Source organism: Crassostrea angulata, chromosome 1 (genome assembly GCF_025612915.1).
Source record: "Crassostrea angulata isolate pt1a10 chromosome 1, ASM2561291v2, whole genome shotgun sequence".
NCBI lineage: Eukaryota > Metazoa > Mollusca > Bivalvia > Ostreida > Ostreidae > Magallana > Magallana angulata.
Window position 1 is genome coordinate 11,203,082 of NC_069111.1, and position 20,116 is coordinate 11,223,197.

General features: G+C 32.7%; 1 protein-coding gene across 1 annotated transcript; it reads right to left on the bottom strand.

The window, feature by feature from the left end:
• Positions 1–8,090: 8,090 nt before the first annotated feature.
• On the bottom strand, positions 8,091–19,254 carry LOC128192119 (uncharacterized). The gene is made up of 5 exons (XM_052864614.1): positions 18,823–19,254; positions 12,299–12,396; positions 9,176–9,283; positions 8,709–8,844; positions 8,091–8,421 (listed from the first exon to the last, which is right to left on the bottom strand). Exons 2-5 carry the CDS (start codon positions 12,391–12,393, stop codon positions 8,356–8,358), a joined length of 405 nt encoding a protein of 134 aa, XP_052720574.1. The 5' UTR covers positions 12,394–12,396; positions 18,823–19,254; the 3' UTR covers positions 8,091–8,355.
• Between the last annotated feature and the right edge of the window lie 862 nt (positions 19,255–20,116).

Consider the following 20,116-nt stretch of genomic DNA (forward strand, 5'->3'; position numbering starts at 1 on the left):
TAAAATGAATAGAACGTTTGTCATTTTTCACATTTTTGATAATCATAACAATAAAGGTATTTCCAATGATCAACCAAAATTTGAGCTAAAATGGAAATAGAAAGCTCACAATTCTTTGTTATTGAAATTTGTATTCAAATATTGAATGCTTTAGAGAAAACACCCGTTGTATTTTTTAAATAATTGAATATAACAAACACTTGATATAGTTTATTTCTAAGTACAAAAATAATGCACACAACTTTTGCTTTTAAGCGATGTATCTGACCATTAAAATTTAAAACATTGATTTATTATCTAATTTGAAAATTTTCAGTTGAAATCGTGTCCATGCCATTTAACATACGCTTGATGCATGTATAACACACCACTCCCATGTCAAGTTACTTTTTTGGAAACATGATGGTTTTGGGTTTTAATTAAGTTCGCTAAGATATTCGTGACTATATATCATTCTGACCAATTTGCGTTCATTAGACTATAACACTTGTTTTGACTATAGGCCCGATTGCGTGGCCTTAGTTATGAACATCTGTCACATTTTTTAAAGATTTTATAGATTTTATTAACACGAATAAAGGAATGATTTCATGAATCAAATCATATAACTGTTGGTAATATACTCTGTAATAATCTGAATGACAAGTTGCTCGTCGACTTTTTACAATCTGGGTATGAATTGGAACAAACAAGTAATTAGGGTTTGTGGCGACACATGTCGCCCTAAAAAAGAGACCGCATGTCATTCATATCGATGAGTTACGGAAGTCAAATTTCATCGTTCATTCCTTTTTTTTCCATTTTCTACAAATCTTGAAAAAGAACAAACGTTTTACATTTATTTCTTTCCGAATTCCTAAGTATTGTAAATAATTCACCACTGAAGTTAAGAAAAAAGTTATATAAGGAAGAAAAGAGGTCATGCAATGAGAAAATGCAAATCTTGTGTAGACCCAGAACTCTTGGCGTTGTACATCTTCATTGTGGCGTGCATTCTAGTAGTATTTCTTTTGAGCGTCTGTCGTCTTGTGTTAGAGTTTGTCAATTGTTTAATGGTAGCCTTATTAATTTTTCGTAGCATTTTGAAAAAAATGTATAAACCGATTCCAGTTATATAAAGTATATGTAGGTTTAGAGCCAGGTTAACAAGAGCATGGACTTTGGGTGGTTGTGTCAAACAGCAATGTGGCGTAGGTCTGTCTATTTCATAGCTGGCCACTTAGTCATAGCCCATTAAAATCTAGAACATTTGTCCGACTCTAACTGTGTGAATACAATGTACATGTACCATAGTAGCCCCCATCTTAATAAGAGTATTTAAAAATTGCATCCGCAATATGCGTTCAGTAGCTTACAAGTAAAATGGCCGCGAGTTGCAGGCGGCAATCGGTTTTTAGAACGCAGTTCGCAGTTCGCAGTTCGCAATTGAATAGTGAACTGCGTTCTATAGAACGCAGTTCGCAATTCAAAATTTAGAATTCATATTTGGGACCCGCTTGCCTTATATGCAATTGAATAGTGAACTGCGTTCTATAGAACGCAGTTGGCAATTCAAAATTTAGTGCGATTGAATAGTGAACTGCGTTCTATTTAGAACGCAGTTCGCAATTCAAAATTTAGAATTCATATTTGAGGCCCGCTTGCCTTATATGCAATTGAATAGTGAACTGCGTTCTATCTAGAACGCAGTTCGCAATTCAAAATTTAGAATTCATATTTGAGGCCCGCTTGCCTTATATGCAATTGAATAGTGAACTGCGTTCTATCTAGAACGCAGTTTGCAATTCAAATTTAGAATTCATATTTGGGTAGTTTTTAGCTCACCGAAACGAAGTCGGGGGGAGCTTATGCTATACCCTCGGCGTCGGCGTCGGCGTCCGAACCTGGTTAAAGTTTTTGTTGCAGGTCCTGTATCTAAGTTATTACTTGTCCTATCTTCACCAAACTTGCATGGATGATGCATTTTGACCTACTCATGGACTTGAAAGACCTGAATGCTGAATCAGGGCCATGAGTTTCAGATGCTGGAGGAGGTTAAGGTTTTTGGAGCAAGTTAGAGTTTTTGGTGCAGGTGCCCTTTGATAGCAATTTATAGGTTACTACTGGTCCTAACTTTACCAAACTTGCATGGATGGTGCATCTTATGATACTGATGCATCAGACATGCTTTAATGCTGAATCTGAGCCTTAGGTTTCAGATGCTGGATGAGGTTAAGGTTTTTAGAGCTGGTTAACGTTTTTGGAGCAGGTGCCCTTTGATGATTATATCTTAGTTATTACTGGTCCTAACTTCACTAAATTTGCATAGATGGTGCGTCTTATGATACTGATATACCTGGCAGGCTTGAATGCTGAATCTGAGCCATAGGTTTCAGATGCTGGATGAGGTTAAGGTTTTAAGAACTGGTTAAAGTTTTTGAGCAGGTGCCCTTTGATGATTATATCTTAGTTATTTCTGGTCCTAATACACCAAACTTGCATAGATGGTGTGTCGTATGATACTGATGCCTCTGACAGGAAGGAATGCCGAATCTGAGCCATAAGTTTCGGATGCTGGATGAGGTTAAGGTTTTAAGAACTGGTTAAAGTTTTGGAGCAGGTGCCCTTTGATGATTATAACTTAGTTATCACTGGTCTTAACTTCACCAAACTTATATGGATGGTGCGTCTTATAATACTGATGCACCTGACAGGCATGAATGCTGAATCTGAGCCATAGGTTTCGGATGCTGATGGAGGTTAAGGTTTTAAGAGTTTGTTAAAGTTTTTGGAGCAGGTGCCCTCTGATGATTATATCTTAGTTATTACTGGTCCTAACTTCATAAAACTTGCATGGATGATACGTCTTATGATACTGATGCACCTGGCAGGCTTGAATGCTGAATCTGAGGCGTATGTTTCGGATGCTGGATGAGATTTGTTTTTTTGGAACAGGTCACAAATTTTATAGATAATAGCTTGCATAGTTGATTTAACTATAATATTAATGAACTGCAGAGGTAGCTTCAGATGCAGATCTCCATTATCAAAGTTGCGAAAAAAAATTATCCTATCGAAAACCTGCTTGATAGATGTGTTCGTTGTTAAATGATATAATATGATTCCTATGATATAGTATTGTATGATATGATACACTATTGTTTTATATGATACAATATTATATCATATATTATATTGTAAAAAGTTATATGATACGATATGATATTGTATCAATTTTTTTTGTTCATTATATGATATTGTATTGTGATATTGTTATGTATAGTATTGTTTATTATGATACAATAAATATGATGTTGTATAATATCACATATATTATATTTTATCACATGCTATTTCATATGATATTGCAACATAATATAGTATCATATGATATGATATTGTATAATATATATCATATCATATGATACGATATTGTATAAAATGAGATTGGTTTATATAATATATTATTATATCAATATATGAAAATGTATTATATGATATTGTATAATGTGATATTGTATCATATAATACAATAAAGTATACTATGATATTGTATGATATAATATAGTACTATATCACATGACATTGTATCAATTGATATGATACAATGTTGTAGCTAATTTTATTGTATCATATGATACAATATCCTACATTGTATTAAATATGATACAATATCATACAATGCAATATCATGCTATAATATTATACAGTATAATATTGTGATGCATTATGTGATATGATATTGTATCATATATTATTATAATGTATCATATCATATCAATATCATAATATATTATGATATTATATTATGTGATCAAATACAATAATGTATAACAAGATACAATGTCATATCATATGTTACAATATCATATTTCATCATTATTTATTACAGTATTTTATTGTAATATATGATATATATTGTACTGGTATCATAGGATGCAATATAGTATTTTATATTATCGTATTGATAAACATTGTATCATATAATACCCTATGAAATAAACATATGATTATTATACAATATTTATTATATGATATTGTTATACGATATTTTGTCAAAACAGTATCCATGTATATCCAAGATCATTAACTATGATTTTCAAATAATATGATAAAGGTGGTCTCATAAAGGTGATTCCTCAAAAAGGTGATCCCTCGTCTCAGTGAGCTTTGTAATCTGTTATTACCTATGTTTAAGAATCGGGCTTATATGCAATTGAATAGTGAACTGCGTTCTATCTAGAAAGCAATTCGCAAATCAAAATTTAGAATTCATATTCGGGACCTGAATTTTTCAGGGGCATCTACTAGTGGTATTTCACTACCACTGTGAAAATATGGTGATGCAGTTATCTATAGTTTCTGAGAATCGGGCTTATATGCAATTGAATACTGTAGTTTCATTGATATTCAAGGGCATCAATTTTCGTGGATAAAGTGAAAATCACAATATCAAGTATACGTAAATTAGTGGCCAATGAACCTATCAATACAAAATGTTAATTAAAATTGCACTTCAATGAATATTTAATTTCGTGGATCAACTAAACAATGATCCACGAAATTCATATCCTTATCTAGTGACACACTAATAACTATATTTTTATTCATATGCACTGATAATAAATGAAAATAATATTCAAAGTACATTTTATTTATTTTTTATCCATGCTTGCGTGCATGCATATTTCAGCATGCGCAGTCTAATATTTCCGGACACGACTTCCTACTAGACTGTGAAACTTGCAAAGTTGCGTTAGCGCGACGGCGTGTTAAGCAAAGTTGTGTTAGCGCGACGGCGTGTTGTGCAAAGTTGTGTTAGCGCGACGGCGTGTTGTGCAAAGTTGCGTTAGCGCGACGGTGTGTTGTGTACATGTGTTAGCGCAATGTCTCGTTTATCTGAACGCGATGTCGCGCTAATGCAAATGGCCCTATCCGGACACCATACAGATCTCAAAAACTATAGATTACTGCATCACCAAATTTCACAGTGGTAGTGAAACACCACTAGTAGATGCCCCTGAAAATCTCGGGCCCCAAAAATGAATTGCGAACTGCGTTCTAGAACGCAGTTCACTATTCAATTGCATATAAGGCAAGCGGGCCCCAAATATGAATTCTAGATTTTGAATTGCGAACTGCGTTCTATAGAACGCAGTTCACTATTCAATTGCATATAAGGCAAGCGGGCCCCAAGTATGAATTCTAAATTTTGAATTGCGAACTGCGTTCTAGATAGAACGCAGTTCACTATTCAATTGCATATAAGGCAAGCGGGCCCCAAATATGAATTCTAAATTTTGAATTGCGAACTGCGTTCTAGATAGAACGCAGTTCACTGTTCAGCAATTTGAATTGCGAACTGCGTTCTAGATAGAACGCAGTTCACTATTCAATTGCATATAAGGCAAGCGGGCCCCAAATATGAATTCTAAATTTTGAATTGCGAACTGCGTTCTAGATAGAACGCAGTTCACTATTCAATTGCATATAAGGCAAGCGGGCCCCAAATATAAGGCAAGCGGGCCCCAAATATGAATTCTTAATTTTGAATTGCGAACTGCGTTCTATAGAACGCAGTTCACTATTCAATCGCACTAAATTTTGAATTGCGAACTGCGTTCTATAGAACGCAGTTCACTATTCAATTGCGAACTGCGAACTGCGAACTGCGTTCTAAAAACCGATTGCCGTTGCAGGCCTTGTTGTTTTATAGGTATAGGAATGAAAGTTGGTCTGGGACACTTGTAAATATTAATGTAGATAAAAGTACATTTGTAAATTATAATCAAAATACTATCACAATATTAGAATTTTTAAATTTTACAATATTTGATCAAATGAAATGTTTTAAAAGATTTTGAAAGGTAAAATTATAAAAGCACCAGCGGGATTCGAGATCATGACTTACAGATTTGTAGTGAACGCTCTAACCCGTTGTGCTACGCTGTTAGGTAACAATTTAGGGAAAGAAATGTTTATGAAATTATACTTGATTTTATTGGGTCTTTTTAAATAGGAAGTACTTTACAATATGCAGGTGTCCCATATCATCTCACTCGGTTCGGATTATGCGCGTATTTACATTGATGTTACGAACTTTTTTCGGATATTTGGTTTCCGACGTTTGTTATATCTACACTTTGACTTGCACTAGACAGAATGTTATGCTGAACAAATTTCCAGTGTAAAAAGTACAATTATTAAGTTTAATTGATAAACAACCTTCTAGCTTATTATTCAGAAGTTGCTAGGGGTCGAATTTATTTTGCGTCAGATTGATGAGTTTTAATCAAATGTCATGTAGAATTGAATATTAATTAATAATCTAACAGAAATGTGGTGTTTTTAATCATTGTGTCGAGATGTAAACAAAATTATTTCTATTTGCATTTTGTCCTTTGAACACTCACAGGTGCGTCTGGTGGTTTTTTCTCCGGAAAGCTCCTTAGTTTCTCTAAAAGGGGACATATGCTGTACGTTTCGTAAACACTTAATTCCAATATTCGTGTATCTACAAACATGCCCTCTTGCTATAACCAATTTACACTGATTAAAGTCGAAGAAGATATGACTGCACCCACATTATCTTACAAACACGTGCATCGGAGATGCCTTGCAACTACCAGATAATTACGTGTGTTAAGTACCACACCTTCTCGAGGCTCAATTTTTTTTATTAACAAAAAACAATATCAATTAAATTGGAGAACATTGGAGAGAAAAAAAACTCATATGTAATATAAGGGCTTCAATTTCATTTCTTATAAAAACAAGTGACGTGAATTCAGACTCAAGCCTATTTATAATAAGGATAGCAATCGAATGCAGAAGTGCCAAACGGTTACTTGAAACTGGTTCCGTCCGATTTATTCCTATATAGTGGCATATTTTAAAAATATTATTATCATTTTACTGATACATTTTAAAGACAAAATACCCATATGTTATTATTTTTATACCATGAAATAAAAAGGTACAATTACTTAAATACTTGCATTTAATAGAAGGGTGAAAAAGCAAGTAAATATGCGTGCAAAATTTGGAAAACTTTTTTTTGACCTGGTGTTGCAGTGTAGCAGACAGATTGCATCAACTGTCACGTTGTAAATTTTAAAGGTACCGGGGAAGTAAATACAAAGTTTACAACAGTTGTCATGTTGTAAATTTTGTATTTACTGCCACCCAATAAATTCAAAATTTCCAACATGACAGTACGACATCGTCGTCGTTACAGTTAACGCTATTTGTCTCATAATTCGATCAAGAATAACTGATGCGATACACCTTCAGTTGACTGAGATTGCCTCCGATATGTTTTGAATGGAAAATGATGTGCCAAATGCAACAAAATTAATTTGCTATTTATGGATCTTCACATGAGCGATGTAGAAGGTTTCGGCATTGATGTTCAATGAAAAATGGTGCAAGAAATAAGCATTGAAGGCAGATACACTGGAACGGTAATTATTCTTTTAAGAGAAGTGGACAGGTAGAAATAGCCTTCATATACTTCTCTCAACAAACAAACTCCCAAAATTTTCTTCTGGAAAACGTGTAAATTTCGGACCAGTTACGATCTAAGCTTTGACTTATACAGAATTATCTTAATTTAAGCAGTACATATTGAAATCATGAGCCGCATAAAAAAAGGTCATTGACCTAGTTATTTGGCAGTGAATACTTGTTTTAATATTACATTTGGTGGTTTGTCATTCTTATAATTGGAATTTTTATACCCTCTGAATAAATGAAATCCTTATATACCAATAATTGCAATTATATTAGAATGACAAGTTCAGCGACCAGTGAGTATTAGCACCGCTATCAGATACAGTAACAGTCCTTCTTAATTTAGATATTGGGTATTCAGAGCGTGTAACAACGATAAAAGATCGTTTTAAATATAAATTATAATGACAATCTCATCATTCTAACAGTATTAGAGAATGTTCAACCACGTATTACTTATTTTAAAATTATTCTCTAACAGAAATCGTGAGGTTTTGGTGTCATCGTACGACGTACAAATAACAGTGATGTCATGCAGAGTATATAAAATATATTTCATAATTTCAAATTGATGGCTGGCTGTTCTAACAAATAGTGTAGACATTTTTACAGTTTTATTTCCAAAATAAATTTAACTCTAAAAACAACTATAACAAAAACAAATATATATTATAATTTAGGCTATAATGTTAATAAATATTAATTGAGTTCGAATTTTCACAGAACGGGAATTTATATTCCGAGGAGCAATAAATAAAAACACTGATTCGATTCCAACATACTGTGATGTTTTAGTAAATGGCAGAGATATAAGTTCCGTCAAAAACAAGAAGCAGAAGACATCAGTCAGTCGAAAAGTAAAAATCAAAACCCGTCCGGGAAATCGCTGTCATCTTCCGAAATACCTTTTAATGATATTGAAAATTCATCCTGAAAAGAAAAATATATCTTTATTACACTATATACATTGCAAAAAAACCTAAAATTATCATTTACTTATATCACTTTATTTGATAAAAATGCAAATCCTGCGAGAGAATAAAATTGGATTTCGTAGTTCATTTTAAAGGGGCGTGAAATTTGGATAACAAAAGAAAGAAAAAAAAATGTAGTTCACAAAGCAAAGAATTGAGGGAGAAATATATCCCACCCGCTGGCCGACTGAAGATCATATATCACATGAACCCGACTTTTAAGAGAATAAAAGTTTTTCCCACCTGTCTTTTTAATCCGAATCGCCGCCTGTTGTTGAGAATCTGTTCAAGTAAACTGACAGGTGATCTTTTTACGTAAGTGGTTGGGAACAAGGTCTCGGGGGATTCTGTTCTTTCTGGAAACCTTTCGTTTTCAAGCCTAGAAAGCAGAATTAAAGTTAAAACAACACGCGACCCTTGGAGAGATTGCTATATAAATATTATTATACATTTATACATACATGAACACAGGGTAATAGACGAAACTTAAAAGAGGGTTGAGTTTCCGAATAACTACATGTACTTTTGTCCGCGTTGTCATTGGTCAAATACGACTGCGCGAATTCAAATGTCTCAAATTATCTTTCTCTTTACACAACTGTGTTTGGGCAAATATAAGATGGAGCAAAACGGTTTGCAGATTTAAAATGGCGGGAAAAACACGTGGCGAAAATTACCCTGTATACAATAATTTGTCATAAAGAACTTACATGTTTTCGATTTCCAACAATCTCTGTTCCCGGCTATTCTCGGTCTGCAGACTTGTGACGTCTCTCTTGGCTGCTACCCCCAAACATCGACGTGCGAACGGGTATGTTCTGAAGGAACGTAATAAAAAGTTCGTTATATATTAAAGATTGGAAACGAACATATCTATGATATACATTTGGTTGAATACCAACATGTTAGTAATATATAATTCAGTATATTTCTTATTTACCAGAATTTTTACTTTGATCAATTTTGTTTTGGTGATTCTGAAAACAATGTAATGGTTGAATAAAATATTATTTACCTTATCAAAGGGATTTTGTTGTTTTATTACAAATTAAATATTTGCGTCTATTTTGAACTGCCGGTCAATAGACTGCGATCTATTAGACCGCCGGTCAATAGACTGCGATCTATTGGACCGGCAACGTATTTCAGAACGCGAGCATGTTAATGTTACATCCTTTCGATAGTTCTCAGGGAATGTATATTCCTTTACATAGACGCTATTTTAATACTTACTGAAACCAAATTCAATGTTATCAAAAATGGAGTATCATATAATCTAAAGCTTTATATAAGGTAAAAGACTATCTAAAATCTAATGGGTTGAAGACTCCCCCTTCTTTGTGTAAACTAATATTAAATTGAGATGTTGTAATGCATGCAACAGGTTTTGTGCACAGGGGCTTGGTTGTTGGATAGTGAAGTTCTTAATTATTTGTTCCCGAAGAAAAAATTGATTAAGATTGGTAATCTTAGATGTATTTCTGTGTATTGCATTAATAACGTGTATATTCGTTTTATCCGTTGGCCTCGGGCAATAGATCATACTGAGCTGTTCCCTGCACCTCGGGAAAAACATTCTGGTCTATTGACTGCTCAAGCATTAAATAATTGTATATTAATTATTTTGTTTATATATACGAATATAAAAATGTTTGTATTGTATAAAACGAATATATACGTTATTTATGACAACAAATATGTTTGTAATGCATAAACCAAATATATAAGTATTCAATGGAAAATTTATGAGCCTGATATGTATAAAACGAACGTGTTTGTAGTACTACAGTAAAACACGCTTATAACGAAGTCCCAGGGACGGCAAATTTAACTTCGTTATAAGCGTAATTCGTTATATCCGTCAAGTTTACAACATGAAATAGAGACTTGGGGGATGAAATTCACTTCGCTGTAAGCGTCAATTCATTATAAACGTGTTCGCTATAACCGTGTTTTACTGTATATAAAAAACAAATAATTATGTAATTTTTTTTGGTTATACATAGTATGTTTGTAACAAAAAAGTGAATATTCTTGAAACATAAGAAGATAAACACGTTCATTTACACTGTATTAAGACTAATCCGATATCGTGTTCTTCTATAAATGTTTTAATTCATCCTTAAATGTTAGTAACAAAATGTGAAACGACCCTGAACATTTCCTATGATCAGTATTCGATCTCAGAGATGAATGCTTTGAAAGGCATAACAGTATTTACTGACATAAGCACACAGTTGTGGGGGATTAAAAAAAAATAATGTATCTGTTCTGAAATTTACATGTAGTAATAAATAGATCTATCCTCAAATATGCCCAGACTGAACGTGTTTGTTTAAAGAAAAAAAGTCAGTTCTGATATTTTACATCAGAGTTATAGATTTAATTTCTGTCTCCGAAGTATTACAATTTGATTGATAGCTTAGATTTTAATTCCTCTAGAGAATAATATCTTAGTGAATGTTTTGTGAAAAAATTATTTTTCGAGGTTCCGCGGTTTCACTTAATATTACTTGAGGGACTCATCATGAATGGTTTCTTCCTTTCTCATCGAGTCAGAAAGAAAATTTCAAGAAATCATTTTAATTTCGTCTGAAAGAAGTAGATGTTTGTCATTTTACACATAAAAGCTGCAATTCTTTTAAAACGTTCTATAATATTGGATTTTTTGTATATTGTGCAGCTTACAAATATATACTATATATGTTAGCTACGTTGACTTGTATAATTCGATTGCAAAATTATAATTAACATAGCTAATTCATCCTAACTCATTATCTGCTAAGAAAAATGAACTTTATTCTATTCTTCAAAAACATAATTTCACAAGAATTGTTCATTTTAATTGTTTTAGGAATAAAATTTCAAACATGATTTTACCAACAGCTCCTTGTTCAAACATTTTTAACCTGTTGCTACACACTTCAATTGTTTGGCAGTCAAATGATCTGATGAAGAATTCCCATACAAACTGCACTTCTGTTTTTGTCGATTTGGTTCAGATTTACGATACGCGATGTTTTTCTTGCATTAACTTTTTTTATCATCTCATAAAGAAATCTCTCCATATCTTTATTTTCAGGAAAAAAAAATATGCCGTTCAATAAGAGTGTTATGAGAATTGCATAAGCAATAGATGATCGATACCGGCATCCCCAATTCATTTCTGAGATATTGTTTTACGTGTTCTACAGGTTTCGATGAAAATCCGACATAGATATTTGTAAATAAATTTCCCATAGTTACTAGTATTAAAGGGAGATCAAGCCCCCACACCCACACCCACCCCCACCCCAGGCGAATGAGAATTTACAAATAGAGTCGCGTTAACCTGCTATCTTTCGCAATGTTGTATATAAAAACAAGATTTTTAAAAATTAAAATTCTAAACTACTTAAAACAAACTACATGTATAAAAGAAAATGAAATTGTATATAATTTTTTCTTGAAAAAGAAACACTCATATATTGATTAACTGATAATCAGAATAACATTCTAGTGGATAGTTTTAAATCTACATGTAAGCTATAATGTTGTCTATTCCGGCAGGCTAATAGATCAAATTTTAATTGACCAGTACTTTAAAAATAATGAAATAGTGATGAAGATGTCTTCTATATTTCATTAAAAAATTTTCATTCTAAACTGAAAAACTTTAAGATCAAATTTTGGAAATGACCACCCGCACTTACAATGTATAAGATACGAACCTGTGGTCTTGTAACGGGTTTTTTCCACAAGATAAACTTACTTTTTCTGAAAATACCTGTTTGCCAGAGTCGCATTAACTTTTGTTAGTAAGTGTAACTCCAATAGACAAATGTTATACTTACTCGCAAAACCTTCTCCTCGCTCGTATTTGACCTGCAACCGTCATTGTAAACAGAACAAACGCAAGGATGACGTTCTCGATCGTTGTCACTTGCATGCTCTGCAAAATATTGATGCGACTGTTATTGCCTATGAATTTCACGTTATGGCTAAAGCTTACTACTGCTCCAGACATTTAAAGACATACGGCTGTGACGAGACCTTGTGTTGCATCGACACCCGATCAGACAATATATGATGCTCTTTTATTTCATATTTAATATGATAAAGCTTATCTCCAGGGCGTATATTAAAGCTGTGCATGTAAGATAATTAAATCATTTTGAAGACACCAGTGTCCAGGGATTGAACAAAAATGAAATCTCGTTCTGTAATGAAACCGACTAAATAAAGAAGAGCAACGCCTACTGGCATGTCAATACAAGAGGGTAGTCGCGGTCGAAATGTCGTCAAATTCCGTTTTTAATTTGCAAATATCTTCCTTAATTTCCCACTTGTGAAAGGTTGCGATAAGTAATCAACAGTTAATTCAAGTACTACAGTGTGCACGTGGTCTTTTTGTAATTCATTTAATTTTAAAGTCTGCACTATACTAGCTTACTACCTGAGAAACATTACAGACCAGACACTACAACTATGATAATTATGAATGTATTGATGTCCGAAAAAAACAATGTTCATATGACCGTAAACTGTTGCGAGAAAGATTTCAACCTCTTTTAAAAAATTGAAAATGTAAAGAAAATGCTATTCTGACATGTTTTTGAAGAATTTATTCATCAGAGTGTTTTCTCTTTTTTATAGATATTTTTTATTCTAAAAACAATGAAATGTTCCAAAGTCCTATAATATTGAACGTGTTTGATTAGATACCAATACCATACATTTATCAACAGCAAATCTAAAAGTCTTAAATGCTTCATACACGTAGTTACTAAAATAATGTTTCCATTTTCTCATTAGTATATTTTTTTTGGTTAAGAATACACTTAGTATATTAAAAAAGTAAATACTTGCTGCAAACATTTGTAGCGATAAGATATTTTAAATATTATGCCTACATTATGCACAGATCTGCCTTGAAGATCAATTGTATAACGATTTTAATTTACTAAATACATGTATTCATATTCAATAAATATGGTTTTAATTTCACTATGTTCGCGATTTATCGTTTTTCCGCAAAAATTAAACCAATCGTAAATATTAACAAAAGATTTTTAATCGTGTTAATGCTTATACCTTGATCAACTTGTTTTCTTGGAGCGTGAAATTAAAACCATTGCGATTGGTACGTTTTGAGATATCATGAAAATTTAACACCGCGGAATTAAAAAAATGACTTACAGTATTCAAGGCACACATGTATAATATATGTATGTACATTGAATATGTTAACAATTTAATATAGCTTTACGCGGAAATGTTCTTTTTACCGGTTCCAGGCAACAAGTGTCTGGCTTGTCGGGAACTAACTCAAAGATTCTTCATTCAGAAAAGTCAGTTATTACTATCTTGTTTCCGTTGTCACTTCTAATTTCCGTTGGTTTTGTTTAATACTCTGATGTAACAACTTCCTGTTACAGATTCTTCTGTGCCTAACCGTCTAAAAAATTAACATCAGGTCAAAACTCTGGATAATTAGTTAATATGCTTTTGAAATGCTGTAGTTAATTGCAATTTAAAGGCATCTTATTGATTAAGACAAGACGTGCTTATGGTATTAAATCGTATTTTTAAATCAAAAGTGCATGTTATGCAATGCTGTTTCTGAGATTTCTCCTATGTTCTCGCTAAAAACTTAATATAATAAATCAAAATAAATGCATTGTTTCAAACAAGAATTACTTGGTACATGTATTAATTTTCCCATTCTGAACTATTTCAAACAATTAAATAAAAATGAAAACTGCAAAGTTTTCTATATACAGAGCACTTTCTACGATACCTTTATAGTTATGTTTTTAAAGTACAAACGAATTTTTTATTTAGATGTTTAAGACTCCTTACAAAAATTAGCCGTTGCAATAATGATTAAAAACCCCGGAATTTCAAGTAATGGAGTAAAGCCGAACTATTTTAAATGCAATTATCCTAGTCGATTAACTACACAGAGCTGACCGACCCCTGCATTGATGGCAGCATTTCATATATACTTATCTATCTTATTGTTTGTGCAATTCATTATTTCAGAAAATAAATTAATTGAGTTATACATATTACCGATTTATTTTAAACGGGAAAATGATTAGGTGTCATAAGAAATAAGATTTGATTACAAACGTTTTGCTGCCATTAGTTTAACGTTTACTTTTCCGTATAATGATCCATTCTTAATGATATTCTGTCTCGTGAATGAACAACAACATGTCCCTCGGGAGATGCTGTGGCCTTAAACTTAAACACGACAATTCGCCCCACAGTGTATCGATAACTCAATTGTTATCCGAGGCAGAACTTTCCAATAGAATTTGTGAATTAACATCTTACAACTTAAAACGACCATTCATAACGTACATCCACAACTTAGAAAATTAGAAAATTTTTGCTGTGAATTTAGAAATTAAACGAATTGTATTTGCCAGGCAATGAATCCGGATGCAAAATAAGGCTATATTGTCGATAAGATGTCGCCCCCTGGCGGAATAAAGTTGCAATAGCATAAGAACTGGATTACGTCACATTTTTCAATCTACCATTTAATTTGTCGAGTTGTAAGAACAAAATAAATATCTATTTCTAAAATCTAAGCTGCTTTTGTGTATCTGATCAACAAACATATTGTTTTTCCCATCACACCATCTGCCCTTTGGGGAACACCCAGTTTACGATACAAGATGGGGAGATTTTCCATGTTTTTACCCTATCTGCACATAAACACATGGTCATTTGCCAACAAGAGAAAAAATCTAGATTTCAATCTTTTCATTTTGTTTGAAAACTTTCTCAATGAAATGTTATCATTCTCAGGGCAGATTTAACTTTAATTTTACATATACATGTACCGTTTTTGTTTTTGTTTTTTGGGGGGTTTTTTTATTTCATATTCTCATTGAGTTAACCCCCGAAAAAAATAAAAAGAATCAATATTAATATTTATAATTCTTCATTGATTATCCTTGTTATCGGTATTACTCTACCATACTTCCCAAACTGCGTAAATTGATAGAAGAATTAAAAGTTTTTTATATCTTAAAATTAAAATTAAAAGGTTTGGTCTTTGCAAAAGAATATATAACTTATTTTTTAAAAATCAATGACTTGTGAATCGAAAAAGTTAATATATTTTACTACTTTTTGGTGGTTCCTTGATGATTTACTTTGCGGCTGTTAATCAGTCTGATGGGTGGTTTTTTTTTTTGATTTTGACTGCTGATGCATCTAAAAATATCTAGAATCAAAGTACCGATAGTACTGACAGGCTCTCTGACTTTTTTTCCATTTATTTTGCTGTTCAACTTTTTTTTTTATTAAATCTTCATGATACTCCAATATAATATTATTTACTCTACACATATCATATAAAATTAGAAATTGATAAGTAAATTCCCAAAGTTGACAAATACTATTTTGGTTTAACTTAATGCGAAGCTGGTCTTCGCTTTTTTAAACATTTAAGCTTTTAAGTTGTTTTAATTTCTAACATTGCACTTTTGGTAAGAGCTCGTTCCTTCTATCATTTTTTTTTTCAAAGAATTGTATATACATCATATATACGTGCAATATTTTAACGAAATGATTATTGCGATGGAAGCATGTTTCGGGGACTGTTTACACAATGTGTTGACTTAAAGTTCATTTAGTTTCCTCCTTTTCGTTTTCAAACTCCTTAAGAACTAACTCATCTTGCGATAACCAATACAGGAACCACGTTTTTTAAGATTTAAAGAACATGAATTTAATCTATGTAAACTTTGATCTACATAGCAGAGGGTGATTTGTATTCCTGAATCTGAGGAAAGTAAAAACGACGTGTGATCGTAATACTAAACAAATTCTATTCTTTATCTGGCAAGAGTCATGCTTCTTTTAAATTGATGTCGACACATCCACTGGTGTTTGAAAGTCCGGGGTCGAATTTTTTTGCGTTACATAAGAAGTTAAAATAGGTCGGATCGATAAAAATCAAATCAATGGAAATAAAAAAAACCTTCAAATAATTTTACTTAAAGATTTCTGATAACCAGTGCACTTGTTTTCTGAACAGCGCCCTGGATTTGCCAAATTCTTTTCCCCTCCAGAGTGTTCTTGCGTCATTTACGATACTAGATTTGAACCTCTCCATTTTATAACACAATAAAAAGTGAAATGGATCTGTTGTTTCTATCAAACAATAATTGAATCTTGAAATTTTCAGATACATCATCACCCCGCATATCTGTGAAGGGTTATAAAACTGAATGAATCGGATTTGTCAAAGATAACGCGCGCAGAATTGCATTAAAACAAGATGACATGAAATAATAAATACTTTACCCCGAGGACTGTTCTACAATGTGGCCAGGTTTACTGGCTATATATCATGGTTCTGAAATTGACTTTGCCAGATAAGTTAAAGAATGATGTTTTATTGCTTATAACAGTTGTCAAGTCCTGCTTTTCCACTAGTGATACTTGTTCTGGCTTAACTGAATAAAACATCGTAACACTGGATAGTCGGCAAAGATATACAGAAAAGGGATACCTATCAAGGACACAACAAAAACGAGAGAAAGGAAGAAATAAGAAGTTATCATCATATATATTAGACGTGCATAAGATTTCAGCTTACGCATAAAGATATACATACAATGTACTAGTTTGTAGTTTTTAATGTAACTATAAAACTTATTATGACAGAATCACTTTTATAACCTGAACATGTGAAAAATAACCACCTATATACGAAATCTTACATTACACCTTTCTAATCTTATATTATTCGCTAAACAATATGTTTTTCATTTACACGGAAAGGACTCCGAGCATACAATCATATCATAGGCTTGTTTCTTGGTCTATTGGCAATTCTTAAGCCTGTCTGTCACATAAAGCTTCTTGTGATTAGCCTAAGATCATATTGACAATGATCTCTATTATTTCTCCCGATTTTGTGTGTTGAACTAGAGTATTCTTTCTCCTATCCAAATATTGTTGTAACCGGTGAATTCTTTCCCTGTATGATGCGTGCGCTAAAATAGATACTTGGAGATCAAAAGGTGGAGGCGAGGTTAAATGGTTGCCAATTAAGTCTTCATATGGATGCACTTTAAAGGAGGATATTTTAATCTTTTAAGAACATTTTAAAGCCTAAAAGTTTGAATTAACTGGTCAGGGCGGTTACGAGATGACAAGCTACATGTATTATATCGGCGACTCGGCTTGTTATTTCATAGTATACAAAATGACATTAATAACTGTGTAATAACTCCGGTTCGACATTGTATTAGAACTTTATTCTCAGTTTTGTGATTATTTCAGTCAATTATTGAGTATCATTCAATAAGCTTCTGATTCATCAAAACATTAAATCAAACCTCGAAATTTTTACGTCTCTTGTAAATACATTAAAACCCCTTTGTTTCTTATAAAGTGTAGGTAATTATAGTAAAACTAGTAGATAATAAAAACTTATCGCTGAACATATATTAATCTTAGTCTAATCAAAACTGAATGGGAAATTAGAATTTATTGGTCATTTTCTCGACAAACCTACAATATATTCTATTAAATATGAACTATCGTCTACGTTATACGTAGAATTCTTTCAGACTTTTTCCAGGAATTTCCGCTCTACACAGAGACTATCGAAGTGTCTTTCCCATTTGTTTTCCCTTGGGAACACGTCCTGAACTTACGGTTCTACGAAACTCTCAATGAAAGGAGACAACATGCCTTGCACGCGATTAAGAAAGCATTTCACGGACAGTCAAAGACTTCGACTGGAATCGTCAATTTGGTGATTCTCCGGGGAAAACAAAAACGTTTTTTTAACGTGAAAACATTTAAACTATATGTTATTAATTAATTCTTTTTTTATAATATCAGTTAACTGTATACATAATTCATAAACTGAAAACTGGAAAAATTTCGAAATTCAATCTCGTTAATTGGTGAAATATAGAGCCGGGTTTAATTATGAAAATTGATTTCGATTTCATCCGTTTCCAGGTAGTCTAAAATTAACTTTGTTCATTCATTTCCATTAAAGGTGTATTTCTCTGTAAAGTTTCAGCAAAGACACTTGATCCTTTCGGTTTTCAACATGATGAAGATAAATTCAATTTGATGCTGTTAAATAAAATTTCAGTAATGACTCATAACCCTATATAATGTCAGTATCAAAACATTTTTTTTCAAAATTTTCTGAGAGCATCGTTCTACAAATATATGAGAACATTTAATTAATTATTGTATTATGAAGCATATCATAACCATAAGTCATAATTTTAAAAAAGTGTTGGGGTGTTATTGACAGAACTATAAAGTAATTGGTTTGAATTACCAACCAAAAGCACATGATGTCGAATACTCAAATTCTACATACCTGAAGACGTACTCACGCTGATGAATAAAATTCTCCCTGACACGTCAAACTTGTCCTAAACATAAAACACTTCTCAAATTAAGTCCTCGACTGAAAGTTTCTATTTATTTTCTGTCTTTTATTTTCTGTTCAACTTGACGTCGCCCACTTGACACCCGTTTGTCAATCCTGATTAAATTACATGCGTCAACTTCTCACTACGGTACAGCTCCCATTAGATCTCTTAATACATTTATACTCTGGTAGTCTTATAGCAGGCTCCAAAGTTCCATCTAACAGGCAACCGCAGATATCAAGAAGAACTGGCTTCTCTTGCTCGAAATTCACGTTTTTTGTTACGACCAATATCTATTGTTTCTCTGGAGGACGTTTAGTTTCGGTATACTTGGAGACAGAAGACCGTTTTTGATTGAGTGAGCTCTCGAGGATGTGCGATACATCAAAATAATCGGTAATTAAGTCGCTGTTGCTCCCCTCTCGGTAGGGTGTTTCACAAACAGCCACGGCTTTAATTTATCAACAATGTCAGGTTTTATCGAATCAGTTTCCGCAATTATTTATGTCCATCTTGCATAAGATACAGACGAATACGAATTTTGATTAAGGTTGATTTCGTTACACGGTTCTCTCACTTTAAGAATGCCACGAAGATTGGAGGACATGCTTGGCAAAAGGCAAGACGAGTGCCCTTGATTAATTTTGCCTTCTATTTGTATGTCTGGTGTAGATATGAATGCAGAGATGCTCACAATGGTTTAGAAGTTTCGATGTTTCACACGGAAGGCAGTTGAAATGCAGTAGATTATTTGATTCATGGAAAACCCTTATCCAAACTCTATCAATTGTTAAAATCATGTATCGTATATAATAGAAATAATAGCCCTGGTCATATGTGTCTGCACTGTGACCAAACCGGTCAAATATTCTCAATAATAAGTTGGTGAATTACATTATATATTTATTCTAATGTCGATATCGTTGTGCCATTATCCCCGGTTCATTTTGAACCTCGCAAAAAGTTATGCAAATTTCTCTTCTCAATACATTATATTTGGATTACTGCAAACACATCGTGTGCAGTTTATGTGCATATGCGTAGATTAAGTCTTATCCACATTCTATACATATTTATTGTCAAAAACAAATGTTAATCCCATGATTTTACTATAAAGGCCGTAGCACCAACATGTCAGCAACATATCGAGGTCATAATGATATGAACAATATTGTAAATTCCTAATTAAACGCCAGAAATTAATATCCACGTAAAATTGCGAGAAGCCCGTCTTGCGAA

Coding starts and splice junctions, on each gene's coding strand:
- LOC128192119 (XM_052864614.1), bottom strand. CDS start 12,393: ATGCAAGTGACAACGATCGAGAACGTCATCCTTGCGTTTGTTCTGTTT. Junction 9,284..12,298: donor GCGAGGAGAAGGTTTTGCGA/GTAAGTATAACA, acceptor ACGTTCCTTCAG/AACATACCCGTTCGCACGTC. Junction 8,845..9,175: donor TTGTTGGAAATCGAAAACAT/GTAAGTTCTTTA, acceptor TCTGCTTTCTAG/GCTTGAAAACGAAAGGTTTC.